Here is a 25,368-nt window from a genome sequence, read left to right as displayed (position 1 = left end):
TATTTCATGGTGCTACTTTAAAAGATATTCGAAGGTTAACGAAATCTGGATGCCGTTTAGAAGCCACATCCGGTTTCCTCGATATTACGTTGAAATGACCAATTCTAATTTGTTCGAATATGTGCAGATTATGTTATCAGATATAGGAAAATTTGAAGAACATGCGCTATGGTGTATTGGTCTCTATAGTTCCCTACTGTGTTTTGCCTTCCACTTTCCATTTGTATTGTGTGTGATGAACACCGAGTCACCGGGATATCGTTGCGTCTGGGTATCGAATTTTTCAATTTCCGGCGTCACAGAGAAAATTACTGGATACAGACACGCTTTTTGAAAGAATAAGCAATTAAACGTAATGCCTGCAGACTTTTTATCGAGCTGAATGTTACGAAAGTTGGAACTACCGTTGTCGCGCACTAGGTAAGATACTTCATTCTTTGGAAAGAACGTGGTTCAAATGCACGGATGGTTATCCTCAATTGGATTTTCCGTGGTTTCCCTAAACTACTTTAGGTGAATGCCTTGTCTTTGTCATCTGCCTGCTTGTGCTCTGTCTGTAGTGACTTCTACACTGCGGGATCGTTGAACCCTAATATTCATTTTTAAGTATAGCTCAGATAGCCATAATTCTCCATACGACAGAAAACCCATATAATGAAGATACCTTCCTTTCTCTTTTTTTGCGATCAGTCTTCTGACTGCTTTGTTGCGACCCGCCACGAATACATCCCCTGTGCCAACCTCTTCGTCTCAGAGCTACACATGAACACAAAGTCCTCAATTACTTGTTGGCTGTATTCTATTCTCTGTCTTCCCCTGCAGCTCCTTCGAGTACCGTGGAAGTTCTTCCTTGTTGTCTTACCACACGTCCTACAACCCTGTCCCTTCTTCTTGTCAGTATTATCCACATATTCCTCTCCTCGCCGACTCTCGGAGAACCTAGTCGTTTTGAATGAAAATTTGTCGAGTCCAGGAGTCAGACCCCCATCCTCTTTCTTACCAAGAAGAATATCAGGCTCGAACCCGATATAGCACAAATTTTCATTTTTTGAAATTTTTATTTTCTTTTTTATTTTGTATGTTCACCCTAGAGACCGGAGGTCTGGGAGACTTCGGCCGTTCATTTATGTCAGAAAATCAAACACCTACGGCCGTCCTTATCGAGCCTTTTAATGAACGGCTGCAGTTGATGGTTGGAGTAACAACACTGCAGTCACAGGTAAACTGCAAAAACCAGTTATAGATCTTGGCCTCTGATATACGGATGGTGCTAACCCTCCGACATCAGCTAAGGCCTGAAGATGGTGCACTGAAGCACCAAAACTGTCAGCCATACAATAAACTAGATCATAAGGTCGGCTGTAGGAGTTTCAATTCCTTACATAAATTTTCATTTGCCACAACATCTTCATCGGATGAAATAGTTAAAATGGTAATGGAGGTAAGACTTGAGGGGAAGAGGTTAGAAGTAGAATATTGAGGCCAAAGTTTGCCAACAGTAAACAGGTTCAAGGAGACGCAGTTTGCAGTAGTTACGCAGAGACGAAGAGACTTGCACAAGATAGACTATCGTCGAGAGCTGAATTACTTCAGTCTTCCGACTGACGACCACAACGTTCATTACATAACAGGATTAGCATTTCTGAAGGGAGCTCACTTACGTTATTACGTATCGACGTAACTGCTTTTCATTAATGTCTTCCTATTGATTCCGTAATTTAATTTCAGTGAATTTACACTCTTCAGTCACATTAACGTGACCATGTGTCAAAAGCCTGAATAACCATATTTTGCAATGCGGACATGCAAAACGATTTAGAAGAAATATCGGAATGGTGCGAAAAGTGGCAGTTGACCTTAAATAACGAAAAGTGTGATGTCATCCACATGGGAGCTAAAAGGAAGTCGTTAAACTTCGGTTACACGATAAGTCGGTCTAATCTGAAAGCCGTAAATTCAACTAAATACCTAGGTTTTACAATTACGAACAACTTAGATTAGAAGGAGCGCATAGAAAATGTTGTGCGGAAGGATAACCAAAGATGCGATTTATTGGCAGGAGACTTAGAAAATGTAACAGGCCTACTAAGGAGACTGCCTACACTACTCCTGTCCGTCCTGTTTTAGAATACTGCAACACGGTGTGGGATCCTTACCAGGTGGGACTGCCGGAGTACATCGAAAAAGTTCAAAGAAAGGCAGCACGTTTTGTATTATCGCGAAATATGGGAGAGAGTTCACTGAAATGATACAGGATTTGGGATGGACATCATTAAAAGAAAGGTATTTTTCGTTGCGACGGAATCTTCTCACGAAATTCCAATCACCAACTCTCTCCTCCGAATGCGAAAGAATTTTGTTGACACCGACTTACATAGGGAGTAACGATCGCCAAGATAAAATAAGGGAAATCAGAGCTCGTACGGAAAGATATAGGTGTTCATAATTCCCGCGCGCTTTACGAGATTGGAATAATAGAGAATTGTGAAGGTGGTTCGATGAACCCTCTGCCAGGCACTTAAATGTGATTTGCAGAGTATCCATGTAGATGTAGATGTAGGAGAGGGTGAGTGGGGTTTTGAAAGGTACTGATGCGGATGTGGTTCCACGCCGACTCCAGTGCCGTAGACAGCTGCTCTACGTGTCAGGTTGAGGAGCAGTGGCGCGAAAAGACCGATCGCGGTGGTCCCGCAGATTCTCAAGTGGGGGCAGATCCGAGGAATCTGGTGGCCAGTGGAGAGCGGAAAACTCATGCTGGTGCTCTTCGTGCCACACACGCACACTGTGAGCTGTGTGCATTGTCCTGCTAGTAGAGTCTATCGTCCTGAGGAAAAACAAACTCCACATAGGGGTGGATACGGTCCCATACGACAGATGCATACTTGTATTGATCCATTGTGTCTTCCTAAATGACGAGATCACCCAGGGAATGCCACGAAAATATACCCTAGACCAGGGCTTCCCAACCTTTTCAGCTGGCGGACCCCTTCTTCAGTCGAAAATCCATTTCGGACCCCTAGTCAGTCAAGAGCACAGTAACTTTAAATTTCAGAGCGAAACCCATGGGAACTGAAAGCTTCTTAATGCAAGTGCCATGTTCCCAATGACACCGCCCCCCCCCGGCTACCCTTCCCCCCGAAGTATCAATGGTCTTTGGTTTAGAGATGAATGCAAACAACTTGAAATTAACGATCCAATTTGAATTCCCACTTTATCCAGACGCTTACTAGTGGATTTACTCCATTTGTTCAACACACTATAGCCTGATTAAAATTACTTGGTAATTGAAATTTCACACGATTGAGCTGTCTTCCTCCAAGAGCAATCAACGTCACGTCCAAACTGTTCACTGTTGACAAGCTGCCGCTTATGGTCTGTTCACTTCCACTATTTGGCTACTGATGTGTAAGGAGCATGCATATTTCGTAACAGTCGTGTGTGTGTGTGTGTGTGTGTGTGTGTGTGTGTGTGTGTGTGTGGTTTTTCATGAAATCCGAAGAAAAATGTTCAAATGTATGTAAAGTCTCCCTCCTCATTCACTTCAACTGGAAACTTCCCTTGTTGTGAAGGCGATGGAGAAACTGCACCCTACTTCAATGATCCTGACTTCAGCCACCGATCCATGTTAGAAGCAATAAACTGGTCAAAAATCGACTTATGAAGTAGGTAGTGCACTGACGAAGCAAGTTTTAACATTTAATGATGCCTGGAGCCGCATACGTGCCAGCGAGCGCTGTGATTGGTCGACAAAGCTCGCTCCGCGCATGCCTAAAAGGTTTCAGCGCATCTAGCGCCGTGAGCTGGGGCCCAAATGACCCCCGTATTGTTGCTAAACAGTCGATCAGAGAAGCCTCATTCTCCGGCACTAAACTGTGTATGCGTTCTCACTTAGGAACCGCAAAGGCTGCTTGGGAATACGACCTGAAGTAAAAGTTCACGTTTTTCACACGAAAAAAAAAAGTTATGAATTTGATTTTCACATTTTAATTCAATAATTTTACTCATTATTTTACACGATTTGGTGAAAGGTGGCCTCAGACCCCTTAGAAAGAGCCGGCGGACCCCTAAGGGGAAGCCCTGCCCTAGACCATAACGCTCCCACCTCCGATCTGACGCTTCCGACGATTGTTGCACGGTGTTTGCTTTTTGTCCGATGGTGTGCAAAACGTAATTCATCCGAAAAAGTCACCTGTCACTACTCAGTGGCCGTCCGATTGCTGTATTGGAGGTATTCGTCACCAATGAACAGCTGACAACATGGATGCACGAGAGTGGCGAATGCTAACGAAGCCCATACGCAGCAACGTTCAGTGAACGGCCGTTGAGACACGCTGTTGGTAGCGCCCTTGTTCGTCTGGATGGACAGTTGCTGAAAAGTTGCACTTCTGTTCTCCCATACAAATCTACACAGCTGTCGTTCAACCCTGTGTTGCAACACAGTTGCCTTGGCGTCGGTTTTGTACAGCGCCAATGCCACGCCTGGTGGTATACTTTAACCATGGGGGCACGCGAATATCACAAACTTAGCTGCTTCGAAAATGCTCCCACCCTTGCCGCGAAGGCCACGATCTTGCTGTGGCCAAGCGGTTCTAGGCGCTTCAGTCCGTAACCGCGCTGCTGCTGCGGTCGCAGGTTCGAATCCTGCCTCGGGCATGAATGTGTGTGATGTTCTTAGGTTGGTTAGGTTTAAATAGTTCTAAGTCTAGGGGATTGATGACCGCAGATGTTAAGTCCCGTAATGCTTTGAGCCATGATCTTGTCATTTGGGACGTCAGATAAATCCCTTCGTTTCCTAATTACGACAAAGACTGCAATGTTTTCTGCGTTCCCTCGACACGCTTTATATTGCCTCCATTGTTAGTGCTGCCAACGGCAGTCTGTGAGTGGTTATTGCACGTTGACCTGTAACGTAGATTGTCGTCACATTAATGTGACATTGTGTCATTCCAAGGCCTGTCTCGTTTATTATGTATCGCTTGAAATGGCGAAACTCGCTGAAGTCTCACGGGTCTGGCAACTTCCCAAACGTAGAGGTGCCATCCCAGCGCGGTTCACGCTCTCAGAGACGTATTCGTCCGCCGCCTCTAGACTACCGGTATCTCCGCTTCATTAGGCCGTGTCTAGTTGCTCTACAGATACGACAGGTTCCACGCTCTGAAAACCGCCAAGCGCTTTGCATGCCTGCGTTACCTCCTAAGCACACGTAATTATCTGCTAACGTGACTCTTCACCTCAGACGCTAGCTACCGAAACTCGGCTGGCTTCAGTCGTATTGAAAGAAGGGCTAAGGATCAAAGCAGCTCCTGGCGACGGCAACGTAGTACCAGAGAGTGCCCTCCATACAGGGTACCGTCGACGGAAAGTAGCACGTTGCACTGACGTTCAAAAGACAGCCTGCAAGCTTCCTGGATATACGACCAGGCAGAAAAAAGCCTATGAGCTAGACTAATTCACAGTATACATAAGTGAAGCCCGCCCGGTTAGCTGTGGGGTCTAACGCACGGCTTTCCGGATTGGGAAGGAGCGCCTGGTCCCCAGCACGAATCCGCCCGACGGACTTGTATCAAGGTCCGGTGAGCGCGCCAGTCTGTGAATGCTTTTTAGGCGGTTTTCCATTTGTCTCGGCGAATGCGGGCTGGTCCCCCTTATTCTGCCTCAGCTACACTACGTCAGCGATTGCTGCGCAAACAAGTTCTCCTCGTACGCGTACACCACCATTACTCTACCACGCAAACATAGGACATAGGGGTTACACTCATCTGGTGTGAGACGTTCCCTGTGTGTGTGTGTGTGGGGGGGGGGGGGGGGGGTCCACTGAGGCCCGGACCGCACAATGACCCTGAAAGAGTGATTCGGTGTGGGGCGGCGGAGGGGTGAAGTGGACTGCGGTAGTCGTCGTGGGGTTGTGGACCACTGCGGCTGCGGCGGGGACGGAGCCTCTCCGTCGTTTCTAGGCCCCCGGTTAACACACAATCCAATACAATGCATAAGTGAAAAGTAAAGAGAATCTATTCTGTCCCAACTGAAAGCCAATGCTTTCCCGTTAGTAGTGGACATATCTCCTTTCAGGTCAATGCTAATTATCTAATGTTTTTAGGAAGTATGTTCCATACCCAATGTTCGAGTCTGAGGGGTCTGTAAAATGCCCATCTCTGGACGAAATAACTATTTCGTGGTATTCGGAATGCTTTTAGATCACAAATGCCCTTACACAAGGGAATAGGTGAGTCAGAAGGTTGCAAACCTGGAAAACACAGCTGATATTACGACGATACGGGACAGATTACTTATGAATGTTCAGCAAGTTTGAATTAGTTTCTATTGGCGATAAAGCGGTAAAAACGAAGAATTAAGGGCTTCCCGGTATTCCAGTTTATATATTTGAACTAAACACCTGCGGCACAACTACATTAAAGAGTTTGGATACAAATCTACTCCGTAGATCATCTTGACACTTGACTTACGTTAGATGTGCAACAAGCGTCAACACTGAAAAAAAAAGTTGTTTACTGATATGAACGGCATCTCTGTGACAGACGGCGTAATTTTCTCTTTGTCCTACCCTATGAAATTAATAGTTGATGTAGGAAGGTGGTATTTTGCAAAAACTATTACGTGCGAAGCCATTAACATAGCAACTTGCAGGTAACCGTAAATGTGGAATCATTAAAAGTAACGTTTTTAAGCAAATGTTAGTTACGAGCACTGTTCGTGAATAGCATTACTGCTAAACTGTCATTGATACCTCCATAGCTTAAACGCTTCTGCATTTACTATAAAGTTATTTAATGCGAAACAATGACCGCCGAAAGTTACGGGCTGCGATTCATCCCAACAGTAGTAATAAACCTCATGACACCCGAAAGGTGGTCCTTTGAGTAAAATCCTCGTGCTAGATTTTCTTAGACAACTCATTATGTTTGATGAGCCTGAAAAATATCGAGGAATCCGCTACACGATTTTAGATGGTTTCCTCAATTAACACGCGTACATTTCTTAGAGTCCACCGTCATCTTACTTTATGTCCGAGATTAACTTTTCACAATTCAGGATTCTGTCTTCACGGAGGATTGTACGAAAAAATATTTCTTATGAAAGTAGAAATCCACTAAGCCAAATACTGAGGCATGGAGATAATCTTCAATAAGGGTAGAAACTGAAGTGAGGAATTACAATTTGTGCCAAAGCCAGGACTTGGACCCAGGTCTCCTGCTTACTACAAAGATGTGCTATCCAATACACCATCCTGATACTGCGTCTAACACAGTTGCACAGAATACCGTAGTCCAATGCCCACCCTAAAACAAACTTGAATTCACACCTCATCCTATCTTGATTTTGCTCTTCTTATATCGCTATTATTGCCAAGGCTCTCTAACAACGGAATAGCAACCCAGTTTTGTACGTAATAGGGAAGTCTTGTCTATATCTTTGGGGTAGCTGATATGTTGATCTCTTGTAATTACATTTTCCTGGAGACATATTCAGTCTCAACTTTGTCTTCGACAAGGACAGAAGGTGCTGAAATTCGTGCCAAGTCCAGTACTTGAACCTGAGTCTCCTACTTACAACGCAGTATGCTATCCAATACTGAACATTTAAGAAGGAGAAAATCAAGATGGGCAGATTGTGAATTGAAATTTGTGTTAGGGAGGGCACTGGACCACAGTGTTCCTTGCAGCTATTTACCCACGATGCCCGTGTGGTGCAGTGAATAACACATGTGCCTAATAAGCAGGAGACCTAGGTTGAAGTCCCGGCATTGGCACGCCTATTAATTCATTACTTCAGCTTCTATCCTTATCTCAAATATACAGTTGGGACTCAGTATGTCTCCAGATAAATGTAGTTACCTCAGATCAACAGAGATGCAGGGCGATCAGTGATTATTGTGTGTAAATACAAGTGTCGGAACAGAGGAGAACAGTTGATATGCGTTTATGGCATAATTTGACTGTCTACAATGAACCATCGTCACCGTATCTGCGACTCATATTAAAACGTTATTCTTCTCTTGACAAATGCGATGTTCCTAAATGCGGTACTACTCATTCTAGTTGTAATGAAATTGCTCCGTATCGATTACAGATTACACAGGGCTCATATTCGAAAGAATATGGCGAATGCCTTACTTTTTAAATGGGCCCCTTCTGATTTCCTTCCTCGTCTACGTCCTGCCCGAGCTTGGCACTAATAACCTCGTCGTCGACGGAGCTTTGCAGCCTGATTTTCCTTTTTCGATTTAAGGTACAGCTTGGTTCATCTTTAATCGCTTCCGCCAGAATGGTGTCGCTGTTACCACTAAAATATGAAAGTTTTGAAGAACATTCCGGAAACTGGTTTCAGGAACTTCGCAAGAGACATGAGAGGAAGAAAGCGGGCAGTGAGACAGGATGACTATCTCGGCTCCATTTCGTAAGAGTAATTGCAGAGGCAGGCCTCACCCAGCGTGGCGGGGAGCTGCGCAAGCTAGCGGCTGCTACGCCACGGCAGTGCGTGTTGTGTGCAGAGCTCTCTACTTAATCGCGGACGTCGCCGACACGGACGTCATCAGACGGGCGGTTGCGCGTGCGCAGTACACTGACCTGCAGGCGCCACTCTCGCTGTTTTCCGCTTCGGATGCTTAACTCAACTCTTCCCACACAACTCTCGCGTCATCGGCTCGTGGGTACCAACAACAACTACCATATTTCTTACTGCTGAAACCATTGTGCGAGTGTCACCGGCGTATTTAGGTGCGGAGGGCGGGAGAGCAGTCCTTTTCGTTCCATTTTCTCACGCTTGTCCGGAGCTGTGGGAAGCACAGTATTATTCTAGAAATCCACCAGTGCTTCAACTAGACGCGAAACTCGAGATTACCAAAAAAAAAAAATTGGCCAGATGCGACTAGGACTCGCGCGCTGAGGGCGCCGAACAAATTCATTAAAAGACTTCCAATAATGTTTTAATTTTAATTTTGAAGTCAGATAACAAACGACAAAAGACAGATTTTTTCGTGTGATATAATTGCAAATTAACAATTTTCTGATTTTTCCTTTACGTGTACTGTGACATCTAGCTTCTTGTCAAATTTCATGATTGAGCAGGAGGTATGCTGTAGGTTTTAATAAACGAGTTTGCGAGCATGAAAATAAATGACGTAAATAGCCGTATCTTCTGATTGCACTGACTTAGAAGCGTAATGTTTTTACACCACCACAGGCCCATAGACATTTGTATGTTGCATAAATTTCAACGTGGTACGTCTGCTCGTTCGTGAGAGAAAGAGGTTCTTAACAGACAGACAGACAGTCGGGCAACAAATGAAAAATTAAATACTTTTTCGTGTGATTTAATTACAATTTTTTTTCGGTTACTTGTACTGTAAAACCTTGCTTCTAGTTAAATTTCATGAGTCTAGGTCAACGGGAAGTATCTCATAAGTTTTGATGAGTGATTTTGCGAGTGCCGGCCGGAGTGGCCGTGCGGTTCTAGGCGCTACAGTCTCGAACCGAGCGACCGCTACGGTCGCAGGTTCGAATCCTGTCTCGGGCATGGATGTGTGTGATGTCCTTAGGTTAGTTAGGTTTAATTAGTTCTAAGTTCTAGGCGACTGATGACCTCGGAAGTTAAGTCGCATTGTGCTCAGAGCCATTTCAACCATTTTGCGAGTATCAAAATATGTGACATAAGAGGCAGTATCATATGGTTGCATTGAGTTCGAAGCTCAACATTTATTACACCGCCAGGGGCCTAGAGACCTTACTAAGATACATAAATTTTAACTTGGTATGTCTACCCGATCCTCAGGAAAAGGGATGTTAAGAGACGGGTGAACAGACAGTGTCAGATAAGAAATGGAAAAAAAAAGTTTTTTGTGTGATATAATTACAAATTAAAGCGTGAAACCTTGCTTGTAGTCAAACTTCAGTATTAAAGGCCAGCGGTAAATACTCCTCAGATTTTGATAAGTGAGTTTGCGAGTATCAACATGTGTAACATAAATTGGCCGTATCTCTTAACTGCATTGATTTAGAAGCTTCAGTTTTCTGCATCGTCAAGGAACCGTAGATCTTAGTATGTTCCATAAAGTTGAAGGTGATAAATCTACCCGTTCTTGAGAAAACTGGTTTTTAGCAGCCAGACATACAGACAGGCAGGCAGCAACAAAGTGATCCTATAATAAGGGTTCCGTTTTTACCGGCTGAGGACAGAACCCTAAAATCAAGACAATTACGAGCTATGTAAGTACAATGTCTTTCTTACGTCTGCTCTGCACCACTTACAAAATTCGGAGGAACTCAGTCGACGACTAGGTCATTGAAGATAATCTCGGCTCGGGGAAGGAAACCATCTGTATGCTTTTCATACCAGCTATTTGCCTCAAGCTATTTAGCGACATCTTTTTTTCACATCTTATCCGTCTGTCACATCTGTTTTCGATTTTCCCGGACAAAAATTAAAATTTCGCGTATCTGTATCTATGTATGTGTGTGAAACGTGTTTTGCGTGTCTGGGGTAGAGGAATCTTTGTGATTTACGGACAACAATACAAGTGTATGGCCGCTAAAATTAGGTATGCGAGAGCCCATTGTCTAATTACCGAGTTACCTTGCTCAGTGTAGGGACATATCCAGTCTAGCTGTACAAGAGGACGTTGATGACTCCATTTTGTGGCAAACAGGCTAGGTGGAGCAATGCTTATGACACTAGACTGTTGTTCAGGATGAGTGCGTTCAAATCCCCACAAGGTCATCCAGACTTTCTTAAAGTACTTTGAGTAAATGCTGGGCTGGTTCCTTAAATAGATCTCGAGGGCTATCTCGCACACATTTCATAATGGTGTGATTGCATGATGTTCTTTTCCTCAGACTGGCCGATATTCTGACCTCTAGAAAGACGTCCGTATTTTCCTGGCACACTCTGCATATGAGTGTGTGACTATTTCCCACAATTTTACTTTCCCTAAATTAGATATTCTTTTTACCACAGAATTAATTCAATAGCTGAGGTTTGTGTCTCTCATGGAACAAAGGAGCACAGTGGTTCTGTACGACTTCTTGATTTAAAAAAAAAAAAAAAAAAAAAAAAAACTTACGCATTTACTACTCACGAGGAATTTAATGCTGTTATTGAGTCAAAGTTAGTCCTTTGTCATCGTAAATCTATGCACAATAATGAAAAATGACGTTTCGGAGTAATCTAAAAGTTCATGTTTTATCACTGGTGTACCTTTCCTCTCTGTGCTATTGTCACCCCCTTCTATTCCAGTTTTCTTTTCTCCATCTCACTTGTTAATCTTGCCTCACTGTTTCTCGCTTCCTCTCTGACTAGTCAGCTTCTTGTCCGTGTTGTTTACTTATCCACTGTTTTCAGACATTTCTATTAGATTTGACTACTTCGGGAAGAACGTAATTAGGAAATTGCTTAACATTAATAAGACAGACATTTCTTAAATTCCACGTATCCATTACTATACATACTATTATATTAGTATTATTTATTATTATTATTATTATTAAACTGGTCAGGCATCCAAACCGGAAGATTTACTGTCTGAGGAAAATATGATTAGAAGTACGAGAAGGCGTGACGCTCCTAATGTTACCTGGTGAAATAAGTTCATAAATAAATTAAATAAATAAATATTCTTGTAAATGGGAAATGACAACTTACAGCATCGCCAGGAGTTCACTTTTTTGTCATCACTCCTTTGACTGGTTCGAGCTCTACAGCTCCCGCTAGTACCGTGGAAGTTATTCCCTGATGCCTCAACACATGTCCTTTCATCCTGCCCATTCTTGTAGTCCGTGTTCTTCGCGTATTCCTTTCCTCGTCGATTCTGCACAGGACTTTATTTATTATTATTTTATCAATCGACTTAATTCAGCATCCATTTGCGACAGCGTCTCGAACGCTTCCATTGTCTTACTTTCCGATAATTTACGCCCATAAACTGCTAAACTCCAGACCCATGAGTACATTCTAATAATTTTTCCCTCAAATTAAGATTTATGTGCGGTAAAAATAGACTTCATCCATCTTTTCCTGTGTTAGTCGGTCTTTTTCTCCTCTTAGCTTCGTCTGACATGCATTACTTTGTTTCCTTCACGTACATGCATAGTATTTGTGCTCAGAAGTTTTGATCTAAGAGGGCTAGATTGTGAACCACGACAGCAGGTTTATCGTTTATTAACAAAGTGGCGCTGAGCACCCCGGAGACTGTTGCCAATCACAGCCGACACAGTGTTGCTTCCACATGCCACGACACCACATCAAGCGTCGACAGATACCATTGTACACGCGTAAATGAAACGCGCTGATCAGCTCATTGACTTGTGTGCTGTCCTTGCTTCTCCGTCATTCATTTTCTTGAATGTAGATTCGTCAAGAATGCTGTTATGCCGCAAGAGTGGAAATATCAAAATTGTTGACAGCACTCTGACAGCGTATGAGTCCATTAAATGAGTATGTCTATGTGTCCACAGACGAAACATCGTTAATAGCTTTCTTGGTCTAAATGTCATCGTCTGCTAGTGGGTTGTTGTCAGTCTATAAAGCAATAAGCGTTGTCTTACAGAAACTACGCAGTTGTTTAATAGCTCCGATAGCAGAGAAGTTCGATCATGTTAAGGCGACGCTTCTGTTAAATAAGTACATCAGCTTCCTTATTTTTTTAAAATATAACATTGTTATCTTCCCCGTACCCAAATACACTTGGCAGATACAAACTTACAACGCTAATCATTGTCTACATGATACTCAGCTCTAAGAACAAAAATCCCTCCCAACATCTGTTTATCGTTCTAATAAATACGATGTAGAAGGTAAAGCAGTTTTATTTACCAATCGGTGTAAAGTATATTACCGTACTCGATAAGCGTTCACTTACATCTGGTAAAGCAGCCGCGTAGGATTCGTCCTGAAAGAGAGAACGAATCAGCATGAGGTCTCCAAGAACGAACGTATACAATGCAACTGTAAATATACAAAATATAAAACTCATTCTTTACAATATTCTACTAGCGAAGGTGTTTTGTACTGCATGTTGTGAGAAATCGCACGCATATTTCATATGTTACACAGACGCAAATAATGAATTTACATTAAAGATGTGTTGTTTATATTTAATTTATAAAGTTACTAGAATATAGTTTATCTTTAAAAAATATTTGTCTGTCTAGATAGAAGGGGAAATTATTCCATATAGAAACTACAAGCACTTGGTATGTGGCGATAGTGAGAAATTTAGGACTTGCAGTTTACCGTTTGGACGTCTATACAGGAGTCCTGCAACGTGTGAAGCATAGAGATAAACGATAAAAACATAATCGTACTATTTACGAGGCAAAACAAGGACTGCGGACTTTCCTCAACAAAATTGCAAAAAAAAAAAAAAAAATCCAAGAGGCGACCTGTGGAACGCAAGGATTCTCTAAGATTGATAACTCTGCCGTAAAACTGACGAGAAAAAAGAACTTACATAAACTGCGTGGCATTCTCTCTTCATGGAGCCGATTGTTAAGGTTACGTTTTATTGGTATTTACTTGTGGTTTCTCCACATAATACGTTTAATATTTTCACAACGCTCATACAGTCCCATAAGGCCGGCCGTTGTGGCCGTGCGGTTCTAGGCGCTGCAGTCTCGAACAGCGAGACCGCTACGGTCGCAGGTTCGAATCCTGCCTCGGGCACGGATGTGTGTGGTATCCTTAGGTTAGTTAGGTTTAACTAGTTCTAAGTTCTAGGGGACTAATGACCTCAGAAGTTGAGTCCCATAGTGCCCAGAGCTATTTGAACCAAGCCAGTCCCATAAGCGACATGTCTATAAATTTTGTGTTGAATTACAACTCGGTCTATATTTAGTACTGCACTCGTGTGATTTAGTCTCTCGCGTATTCATTGAAAATGTACGGTCTGTTGCAACATTCTAGCCAGATTTTTTTAAAATTTAACATTCCTTACGTCAGTTCTGCAAGTCGTTTCTGATTAAACTCTTGCTGCTACTACAGGCACCAAGTACTTCTTCGAGTTACGGATAGGTATTTTTGAATTAATCTAAATCTAAAACCGATAAGATAGAAATAAGAATCCTGAAGATCATTTCAGAGGCGGAAATGTGTTTTCCGCCGTCATTAAGCAGCTGCCATTTTATCATCTGGGGTACTACCTGCACACCTACCGTGCTAGATGTAGCACTAATGCCGTGAGTAAATTCTGAAAGAGTGAAAAACAATCTTACAGGAAATTAAGGCGCGTCATGACAAAGCGGTATCGATTGGTAATATGATATTACACTGACGATCACATTGCATAATTTGCATATATTATATTGGTGTTTCGAATGTCACTCTCGAGATTTTTCTGCAGGATTAACACCACCTTGAAAAACTAAGCAGATCGATAAAGGCTTCAGAACGTGACTTTTGTCCACAATGTCGTGCACCTTTTTTATGGGCTGTCGTTGGGCATCTGAAAAAAATGAAGTAGCTTGCACTCAGTACAGTGAAGACATGCTACTGTTTGTTATAGCAGTTTGGTTATGATGAAGCGGGTTATCATAACTATCTGGCGCACACGGTGTAAATCCGTTCTTCTGTAAGAAAGCCATAAAAGAAATGCCGTATAATGTAAAGAATTGAAATTGCTGATTTTTTGGGATATATTTTGCGATACGGCACGTAATCTGGCAAGAAGCTAAGTATCACATTAACCTGGCGTGCGAAATATCTTCAAACTTTTATAAAGATGTAATAATGCCACGGGGAAAGAAAGCAGTTGCTGATAGGTGTGAATGTTATTATCAATTTAATTAGTCATGCTTGCAAAATACTGATAAGAATAATTTGTAGAAAACTGGAAAAACTAATAGCAGCCAATCCGGGGGAAGATCAGACTGGATTATGGAGAAATGTAGGAACACGCGAGGCAATACTGACCCTGAAAGGCAGACCTGTGTTTACAGTATTCATAGATTTAGAGAAAAATTTATACACTGTTGACTGGAGTACAGTCTTTGAAATCCTGAAGGTAGCAGGAGTAAGCGAAAGGTTATTTACAACTTGTACAGAAACCAGTCGGCAGTTATAAGAGCCGAGGAACATGAAAGGGAAAACAATGGTTGAGAAGGGAGTGAACAGGGTTGTAGCCTATCTCCGATGTTATTCTGTTCGTACATTCTGCAAACAGTGAAGCAAATCAAAGAAAATTTTAGAACGGAATTGAAGTTCTGAGAGAAGAAATAAAAAGAAGTTGACCGATGACATACTAATTGTACAAGAGATGGCAAAGGACCTGGAAGACTATTTAAATGTACTGGATAGTGTCTTGGAAAAAGTTTAGAAAAGGAACGTCCCTAAAAGTAAAACAAAGGTAATGTATTCAAATTAAATCGGGCAATAGTGATCGAATTGGTTTAGGTTATAGCAGTATATGAGTTTTCTTGCTTGGGCAGCAAAATAAATGACGGCATATAAAATTGATAAAATGTAGACTGGCAATGGCAAGGAAAGCGTTCCTGAGGAAGACAAATTTGTTAACGTCGATATAAATGTAAGTGTTAAGAAGTATTTTTTCTCATTGAGTATACCCTTGTACAGTAATGAAACGTGAACGCTTAACAGGTCAGGCAAGAAGAGAATGGAAGCTTTTAAAATGCGGTGCCATGGAAGAATGCTAAAGACTGGTTTGGTAGACTCTGTAACTAACGAGGAAGTACTGAACAGAATTGAGGAGAAAAGAAATTTGTGGCCCGACTTGACTAAAAGAAAGGATCGGTTGATAGGACACATTCTGAGACATCAAGGAATTACAAATTTATTATTAAAGGGGAGTGTGAGAGGCTAAGGGATGAGTAGAGTAGGTAGACCTAATAGATGTAGGTTTCAGCAATTTAGAGTTGATGAGCTTTCACAGGAGCGTTGTGAATGAAGAGCTGCATCAGTATTTGGACTGAAAAACACAAAAACAATAACAGTCGGTAAGTGGCACACATAGAAGGAGAATCGTTCACTCGGGAGTGCAGCGTGCGCGTTTCAGAAATTTCCTGACAGGTTAAGCCCGTGCGACTGCATTTTGGAACTCTCTTTGGCAGACGACGCTCTGACCGACTGCCCTATTGATAGCTAGCACCGCTCGTACAGTCTTGATCTCTCAGTTAATTTAAAAGCGTCTATCAACATTGGAGGTGTACACAGGGACTTAAGAAAGTAAGTTACGCATGCTGTCCCACGCTAAGACCGTTGCATAACATGTGTGGCCCATTGTCCTGGTTTCCTTCAGACACTGTTCAGCCGTGGTAGGGATAACAGGTACAAAACAGTCTGCGAAGTAAGTGCCCCGGCGACTGGATACGCGCTCCACAGATGAAATTCGCGGTACAAATGGTTCAAATGGCTCTGAGCACTATGAGACTTAACTTCTGAGGTCATCAGTCGCCTAGAACTTAGAACTAGTTAAACCTAACTAACCTAAAGACACCACACACATCCATGCCGGAGGCAGGATTCGAACCTGCGACCGTAGCGGTCGCTCGGCTCCGGACTGTAGCGCCCAGAACCGCACGGCCACTCCGACCGGCCAAATTCGCGGTACAGTACGATTCGTGTGGATGGAATCTCTAAACTGCACACGGATTCAATGTGAATGTCTGGCGGTATGTGCACCAAATGCAATGTCGCGCATCATCCAGGAACTGAACGATAAGTAGAACGTTCTGACCGTGGCTTACAAAGTCTTGGTGAATACGCTGTAAAACAGTATTTTGAAGTGTACTGCAACATTCAATAAAAATTGCTTGATCTGTCGTATTAACGTGCAAACTACCATTTGAAGTTCCCTCGTAGGTTTCTGACTGCAAATGGAGGTGCTCGATAGAGCTGCCAACGTGCATATAAGGTATCCCTAAACATTGCCAACGGACGATTTCTGATTCAGCTTTTACCTATACCGCAATAGCTACACAAAGACTCAACATAATGTTTTCAGTATTTTTGAAAAGACATCTATTCCTCGGTAACAAACCCATATACAGGGATGCATATGGACTCGTACTTGAAGACGTTTGCTAGATAGACGTCTATAGGTATGCTTTGCATCCCTCTATGTAGTGCATAGCATAGGATAAGTCTACCAACAGCAGCCTCACTCCCTCCAATATTATTCTTGTGGACCGTACTAGATAAATGATGAAGGAACTAGATCTGTTACAAAGTGTACCATTAATACCGGTTGCTTAAATTGTCTTAACTTTATTTTCTTTTTGTGGCATCCACTGTTACATAAAACTTTTTAAAACACATCGTTGGTGCCTTGGATTGGCGACTTTACTTTTATTGGCGCCTTGAATTGGCGATACTAATTATAAAATATGCGATTGCGACTTCGGTCCTTAACCATGGTGGAAATAAAATTTTAGACAGCAGACTCGTTTACCAGAGCCGATTGAAGCTGTTTCTTCTCAACAATTCCTTTTGTACCATACACGAATTCGTTAATGTAACTAACTACCGAACAAGTATGTAACTCAGGAGAACATAACTGTAAAGAAAAGACAGATACAGCAATCTACATGTCTACATCTGTACTCCGTAAACTACATTGGAATGTGTGTGGCGGAGTGTACCACTATCATACACCCTCCTCCCCTCCTCCCAACGACTCCTTCCCCGTTCCATTAGAGAATGGTGGGTAGGAAAAATCTCTGTACGAACTCCAATTTTTCTGATTTTCTTCCGTTGTGGTCATTTAGTGAGACGTAAGCATGAGAAAGTTATATTTTGTCTCATTCTTCTTGGAACTTATGCTCTCGGAATTTCAACAGTAAATCTCTCCGCGAAGCACAATGTCTGCCGCTCACCGTCTACGTGTGGAGTTTGTAGAGCAACTCCGTAAAGCTCTGGCGCCGACTAAATGATGTCCTGACGAAAAGACCGGCCGGTTTTTGTTAGATCTTTTGTATCTGTTCTCTTATTCCAACTAGATAAGTGTCACAGACTGAGGAGCTATATTCAATAATTAACTGAATAATTGGTTTGTTAGCCATTTCTTTTGTGGAGGAATTCCTTAGGATTCTTCCAATGAATCTCAGAGTGGCACATACTCTGTTTTACGTGCACACGACACTTTAGGTCGATCCGGATGGTTATTCCTAGATTTTTATAGGTGTCTTGTTTCAAGTGCTTTTTTGGCAATAGTTTATTCGAACACTAGTGTATACCTTCGCATATTTGTGCGTAACATGTTACGTTTGTTAACTTTCGGAGTCTCCTTGCTCGAATCGCCCACCTCAGCAGGTCTCCCTGTATTTCGCTACAGTCATCCGTTACGCAAGCTCCCTACAGATAACAGCATCGCACGCGAACAGCCTCAAGTTATCTATTAGATCACAAACATAGCTTTCGAAGAGTTACAACGCTATAACACTCGTCCGGAATACTCTTGAAATTACCTTTGTATCTGTAGATTTTGTTCCGTTAAGAACTTGTTGAGTTTTGTCCGATAGGAAGTCCTGGATCCACTCACAAATCTGGTTAGATACACAGTGGGCTCGTATTTCGTTCAGCAAACGAGACTGAGGAACCGTATGGAATGACTTCCTGAACTGAAGGGACGCGGCACCAACGAGGGCGCCTTTGTCAACAGCGTGCTGGACCCCACACGAGAACAGAGCGAGCCGAATTTCTGTTTGTGCAGCGGAGGAGGGGATTAGTGTTTAACGTGCCGACAACAACGGGGTCATTAGAGACGGAGCACAAGCTCGGACCAGGGAAGGATGGGGAAGGAAATCAAATGGTTCAAATGGCTCTGAGCAATATGGGACTCAACTGCTGTGGTCATTAGTCCCCTAGAACTTAGAACTACTTAAACCTAACTAACCTAAGGACATCACACACATCCATGCCCGAGGCAGGATTCGAACCTGCGACCGTAGCAGTCGCACGGTTCCGGACTGCGCGCCTAGAACCGCGAGACCGCAGCGGCCGGCGGGAAGGAAATCGACAGTGCCCTTTCAAAGGAACTATCCCGGCATTTGCCTGAAAGAGATTTAGGTAAATCACGGAAAGCCTAAATCAGGATGGCCGGAGACAGGTTTGAAGCGTCGTCCACACGAATGCGAGTCTAGTGTGCTAAATTTCTATAATCTATGCTGATTTTTATAGAGTAGATTTTTTTCAGTTTGTGGGGCGCTCAAATGCGCGGTTATCAGCGCCCGTACAAATTCCCAACGTTTTCTCAGCCCAATTTCGCCACTTTCGTGAATGATGATGAAATGATGACGAAAACACAAACACCCAGTCATCTCGAGGCAGGTGAAACTCACTGACCCCGCCGGGAATCGAACCCAGGACTCTGTGCTCGGGAAGCGAGAACGCGACCGCGAGACCACGAGATGCGGGCGGGTAGATTTTCTTTCCCCAAAAAAGTCATAGCGCGTCAGCATAAAAGAGCGTAGCATAACTTTACAAAAGACTGACGTCAACGTTAAAGGCCTATAATTATGTGTATCTGTCAGGCCATACTTCTTAAAAACGAAAATGACATGCGCTTTCTTATAATTGGAAGCTACTCTTCATTGCTCCAGTATTGCACGGTAAATTACTGCTAAAAGGGGAACATGCGTCCGGCCACCGAACTGCATTTCAACAATATATGACCAACGTACATTTTGAGTGCAGCCCAGATACGTCTGTTTGAGAGATTGTTGCATGCCGTTGAAAATGAGTACATAACTTAACTGTGTAGCAGTGAGAAAGTCACATAATAGGATATTCTAATCGAAGCTACAACATTCAGTACAGCACATTGTCATACAATAAATTACATACACATGTGTGTTTTCCACATATCATCCAAAACTACTGATCGATTTGAACCAAACTTGGTGCATATGCTGCTTATTGTCTGAGAACAAGTATTGTAGTGGTACATACCACCTGGCCCACATAGGGATGAGGCACATCTGAGCATAGAGGGGGGGAAGGGTTTGATGGGTTTTGTTGGGTTGATTTGGGGGACGAGACCAAACAGCGAGGTCATCGGTCTCATCGGGTTAGGGAAGAAGTCGGCCGAGCCCTTTCAAAGGAACCATCCCGGCATTTGCCTAGAGTGATTCAGGGAAATCATGGAAAATCTAAATCAGGATGGCCGGACGCAGGATTGAACCGTCGCCCTCCCGAAGGCGAGTCCAATGTGGGGAAGGAGGTGGACAGAGAGAGGGGAAGGAGAGTACGGACAGAGAGAGCAGGAGAGAAAACGGACAAAGAATAGGAGGAGGAGAGAGACAGAGAATGGGAGGGAGAGGGGAGACAGGCACAGAGAGGGGGAGAGGAAGACATGGACAGAGATGGGGAGGAGAAGGAGATGGAAAGATGAGAGGGTGAAAGAGAGAGGTGAAGATGGACAGAAAGAGAGGGGTTGAGAAGATGTGAGTAGTGTATGTGCCGTGTGCACTATGAGTAATAGCATAGCACTCCGTCTTCAGGCCACAAGTGGGCCACCGGGACCATCCGACCGCCATGTGATCCTCAGTTGAGGATGTGGATAGGAGGAGCGTGTGGTCAGCACACCGCTCTCCCGGTCGTTATGATGGTTTTCTTTGACCGGAGCCGCTGCTATTCGGTCGAGTAGCTCCTCAATTGGCATCACGAAGCAGAGTTCACCCCAAAAAATGGCAACAGCGCATGGCGGCCCGGATGGTCACCCATCCAAGTGCCGGCCACGCCCGACAGCGCTTAACTTCGGTGATCTGACGGGAACCGGTGTATTCACTGCGGCATGGCCGTTGCTTACTGTGAGTGATAGGACAGTAAATAAATAAATGTGGTGGTTTTTATTTCCGAATGGCGGTACATCAGTGGGATGTAGCAGTATTAGTGACATAGTTTTTTTTTGTCTCAGTCACGAAGTATTTTTATTAACGTGGGAGTAGTTTCAGTGAGATACCCCGTCAAGCTATCAAGTTTCGAGACTTGATTAGTAAAAGAGTCGTCTCCCCAACTTGAGTATAACGCACAGAACGTTCATATAATCATGTGTAACTGTCCTCTTTTGGGATGTTGTTCGTCTCACACGTCACATTATATCGAACGCCGATTAAGTCGTCAATGCGTTGACTTTTCATGCGAATTTCTGTACTTTGTCATAGGTTTGAATTGGTAGTACCATGTCTTATAACCCGTGACGATTTATTTCCCATAAAAGAATTGCTCGGGTTTGGAATTTCAATCAAGACGCAGCAGGTGCCCACGTGAATTTATTTTTAATCAGATGTCAAAGTTTGCGGGACAAACTTTGCACGCACTTTCCTCTTTTTCGAAACATTTTGGAGTATGTCTTTCGCACATGATTTAGAGGTGTTGCTTCATTGTAGTTCGTCACACAACAACGTTGACACACTACATCATGTTCCCAGACGACTAGTGAAATGCCCATCTGTTGTTAATGGTCTAATGCTGGCTGATGTCGCTTGTGCGTCAGGAATAAATCATTCTCGGAACTCTTTGGACGGACGGTGTTCGCCCCATTGTCAGATTGTGAATTTCAGTGTGATATGCAAGAGGCTGAGGTGTTGTTGCAGTGCACGTCGCAGCGCGGTGTTTTAAGTCTCGCCACGGCGGACGAGCTCGTGGGTCGGCGGGCGAGAAGTGCGGCCAGGCGAGACTCCGAGGCGCGACAGCAGCGCCACACCCACACCTAGCGGCGCAGCGAAAGCCACAACACAGCCGAGCACAGCACACTTTCTCCCGCGACTGCCGTGCCTTACCAGCCCTCTTCTCGGTCCTCTTCTGCTCTGACCGCAGGGGCTCTCCTACTGCGCTGTAATCTACAAGTAACACTTTGCCCATTTTACTAGTTGTTAAGCCCCGTGGCTGCAAATGGTTCAAATGGCTCTGAGCACTATGGGACTTAACATCTGTGGTCATCATCAGTCCCCGAGAACTTAGAGCTACTTAAACCTAACTAACCTAAGGACACCACACACATCCAAGCCCGATGCAGGAATCGAACCTGCGACCGTAGCAGTCGCGCGGTTCCGGATTGAGCGCCTAGAACCGCTAGACCACCGCGGTCGGCTCCGTGGCTGCAGATCATATTACTTTAAGAAATACATCAACCAGCCACTTTATTACGTATTTTTTATTTATTTTTGTCACTCATCTTCAGTTGGAGTAAAACAAAATAAAAAAATATCGACGGCATTTTGGATGCTACATCTGACCTGTACAAAATAACAGTTTTGTTCATCTATCACGCTTTGCGAGTATTATATTATAAAAATGGATGTAAGTATCTGTGTGTGAGTGTGTGTGTGTGTGTGTGTGTGTGTGTGTGTGTGTGTGTGTGTGTGTGTTTCCTTAACCACTGGAACGATTTCAACCAAACTCGGTGCGCATATACCTTAGTGTCAGGCAGAACCACCTACCTATCAAAGAGGTGGGGTGGAGATGAAAAAGAAGCGTAGCCCGCGATGCGTGAACTGCCGGTCTTTATTCATCCGGTATTTGAGAAAGAGAGCACTTACAGACTTGCAACAAACTTCCGACATAATTTCAAACCTATAAGAAATTTCTTTCTGCGGACAACCAATAAAAATGATGAAAGGAAAGATGTTTATCGCTTACTACTTTTCCGCTGTTCGTGCAATAAAGGCCCCGCATTAGGCATGACGTTATAATGTGTCACTTCTTTACTGATAACTGTATTTGCCACTCACTTCAGAGACCGGATGTATATACAATATTATATCTTTGCACGACACACTGTTCAGGGGATATAGCGTCATGAATATTAAGAACAAGGCCAGACGCTGCTTGGTACGGGCGTTGAAGCACAGCTGTATAAATAAATAACAGGGCAACGCCGGGTTTTTCCGCTAGCTTACAATAAATTATTCTTTAGATGCACTTAATTTCTATCTTCTTTGTTGTTCCTCCTATTTTCCGCATTTGTAAGTTTGGCATAAATAATTTTTCTTTGTGTGATGCATAACAATGGCACACATTCATCATGTCGCCGACTGACGTGTTGTTCTGAAAGTACTGTTGAAGTCAGCTGGATAAATTCATTAAATATTTTGTTTTAAGCTTTTGAATGATTAAAAACTAAAATTTTAACTTGTAAGCAGAAGGTAACTTTGTCTGTAGAAATGATTTTATCATGTAAACAAGTATGTTAGTCGGCAACATGGTGAATAGCACACTCTAACAAAGATAGAGTGTTATTCCATACTTTTAAATGCGGAAAATAGCTGCAACAACAAACAAAATAGAAAGTAAGTGCATCTAACGATTAATGCATTGTCAATATACAACTAGCAAAGTGCAGTACATAAACAAAATTGTTATTTTGTACCAGGCAGGTGTTGCATCCAATGTGCAGTGGATGTTTCTAACGATGTGGTAATTGAGGAGGTGAATATGGTTCTGCGCCAATTGACGATGGGCGAAAGTCTGAAACGTGTAGTGGTACAAATACAAGTAAATAAAAGGTGGATGGTTGCTGCATATAATCAAATAATTTAATCTAGAAGCCCCACTGCCGAATTGCTGCATTAAGCCTCCCACCAACACGTCACGAAGTGAAGAAAGTGGTAATCAAAAATACGATGTTATGACTATCGTGCTAGGCGCAACGACGCAATAAGCCCACTGTATGGAACCGTGAAGTTATGTAAAAAATGGTTCAAATGGCTCTAAGCACTATGGGACTCAACATCTGAGGTCATCAGTCCCCTAGACTTAGAACTACTTAAACCTAACTAACCTAAGGACATCACACACATCCATGCCCGATGCAGGAATCGAACCTGCGACCGCAGCAGCAGCGCGGTTCCGGACTGAAGCACCTACAACCGCTCGGTCATAGCGGCCGGCACATGTCTTGTGAATAAACGTTGTGTATCATAAATGCAGTCATTTCTATTGCCTTCTGTTTCCTCTTGCCGTTGATCTTACCTTCGGTATTTTTTCCACCTTTTAGGGACAGTTTCCCAACGTCATGAGCAACAAGTTATCCTTAAACTTTCCCTGCACCTCCGCCCTCTATGTCAAGGCCGTTGGCAGAACAAAGGTCACCACTCCTTGTACCGGGAAATCTTCGGTCGCCACGGGTGATGATTTTTATTCAAAATTTAAACAGTGGCTGAGTTCGAACCCGAGACTCAGGAAGTCCAGTTAATCATCAAAAAAGCTACCCCTAAACCAAGGATCTATGCTTTATTTCGTGCTTTCGGGAAGTTATAGGCAACTGAGAGTCAGTTCTGATGTTTCATTTGATAATGCCAGATTGATTTAAGAAATATCGAGAGACGTTTCCCGCGTTCGTCGACGTAGAAACAGCATTCCACAATGTAAAATGGTGCAAGATGTTTGAAATTCTCAGAAAAAGTAGGTGTAAGCTTTGATTTTATCCATACTGGATCAGAGGTCGTGGTGTGAATGTCAATGTTAAAAAATATATCGGCTCAACCACTTGTTTATAGTGTAAAACAGTAAGATGGGCGCGTTTCGGAAGTCAAGCTTCCATCATCAGGATAATAAAAAGTAAAAGAACCTGTTAAAACTCGCTAAAATGGAACATGCACCAGGCACAATAAAATTGATAGTAAAATTATTGTGCCTGGTGCATGTTCCATTTTAGCGAGTTTTAACAGGTTCTTTTACTTTTTATTATTCTGATGATGGAAGCTTGACTTCCGAAACGCGTCAATCTTAGTGTTTTACATTATAAACAAGTGGTTGAGCCTATATATATATTTAACATAGGTGTAAGCTATAGTGATGGACTGGTAAAGTGCAATATGTCCCCTTCCCCCTATCCAAAAAAATTGAGATTTTGTGAGAATTTGCCAAAGCCTCCGCCCTACCACTATTTCTTCCAAATATGTTACGGAGCAGCTGAGGGTACAGCATCAAAAGCGTACACATTTTCTAATGTCGACAGAATGGACACACCAAACATGAACTATAGGTAAACAATTTTCCAAAGGAAACATACACGAGAAATAGGCGGTGTTAAATCAACGACGCACACGACATTTGCCGCTGACAGAATATCCCTTTTCTCAACCGAATACGGCGCTCTTTACCGCGCTGCCAAAGAAGGACCAACCTGCCGAGCCTGACACGGCTGGCTGCGACGGCGCGTGGAGTCTCGCGGCAGCGTAAGCGACCCTGGCGCCACTATGAAGAACGGCCCGGACAGCTGCAGCTGGTAGCCGTCGCCCATGCTGCGCCGCCTCCGCGCACAACGGCGGCCGGTGCTCTGCTGTCGCCACGGCGTGGCGGACGTCGCGACAGCAGGAAGCGCGATAAGCTGCCGCCCGCTCTGGTGTTTCTTTTTTTCTAACACGACGCGCTGCGCATGCCGCGGATTCATTCAGAGACATT

At 43.4% G+C, this 25,368-nt stretch overlaps 1 protein-coding gene and 1 pseudogene across 19 annotated transcripts in view; both read right to left on the bottom strand.

The window, feature by feature from the left end:
- Positions 1-25,368, bottom strand: part of LOC126354230 (AF4/FMR2 family member lilli-like) — a 437,146-nt gene that overhangs the window by 318,457 nt on the left and 93,321 nt on the right. For 8 of the 19 annotated variants that reach the window (XM_050003758.1, XM_050003732.1, XM_050003725.1 and 5 more), the window contains exon 2: positions 12,872-12,901. The exons of 10 other annotated variants lie outside the window; for them this stretch is intronic. In XM_050003758.1, coding sequence (XP_049859715.1) covers positions 12,872-12,901 — 30 coding nt within the window. Of the gene's footprint in view, positions 1-12,871; positions 12,902-25,368 lie in introns of those variants that run through there. One more of the 19 variants, XM_050003785.1, reaches the window with a different exon arrangement.
- On the bottom strand, positions 20,650-20,767 carry LOC126287481 (5S ribosomal RNA; annotated as a pseudogene).

Source organism: Schistocerca gregaria, chromosome 1 (assembly GCF_023897955.1).
Source record: "Schistocerca gregaria isolate iqSchGreg1 chromosome 1, iqSchGreg1.2, whole genome shotgun sequence".
NCBI classification, from domain to species: domain Eukaryota; kingdom Metazoa; phylum Arthropoda; class Insecta; order Orthoptera; family Acrididae; genus Schistocerca; species Schistocerca gregaria.
Note: the sequence above shows the minus strand (reverse complement) of the source record. Positions and strands in the feature narration are given on the sequence as shown.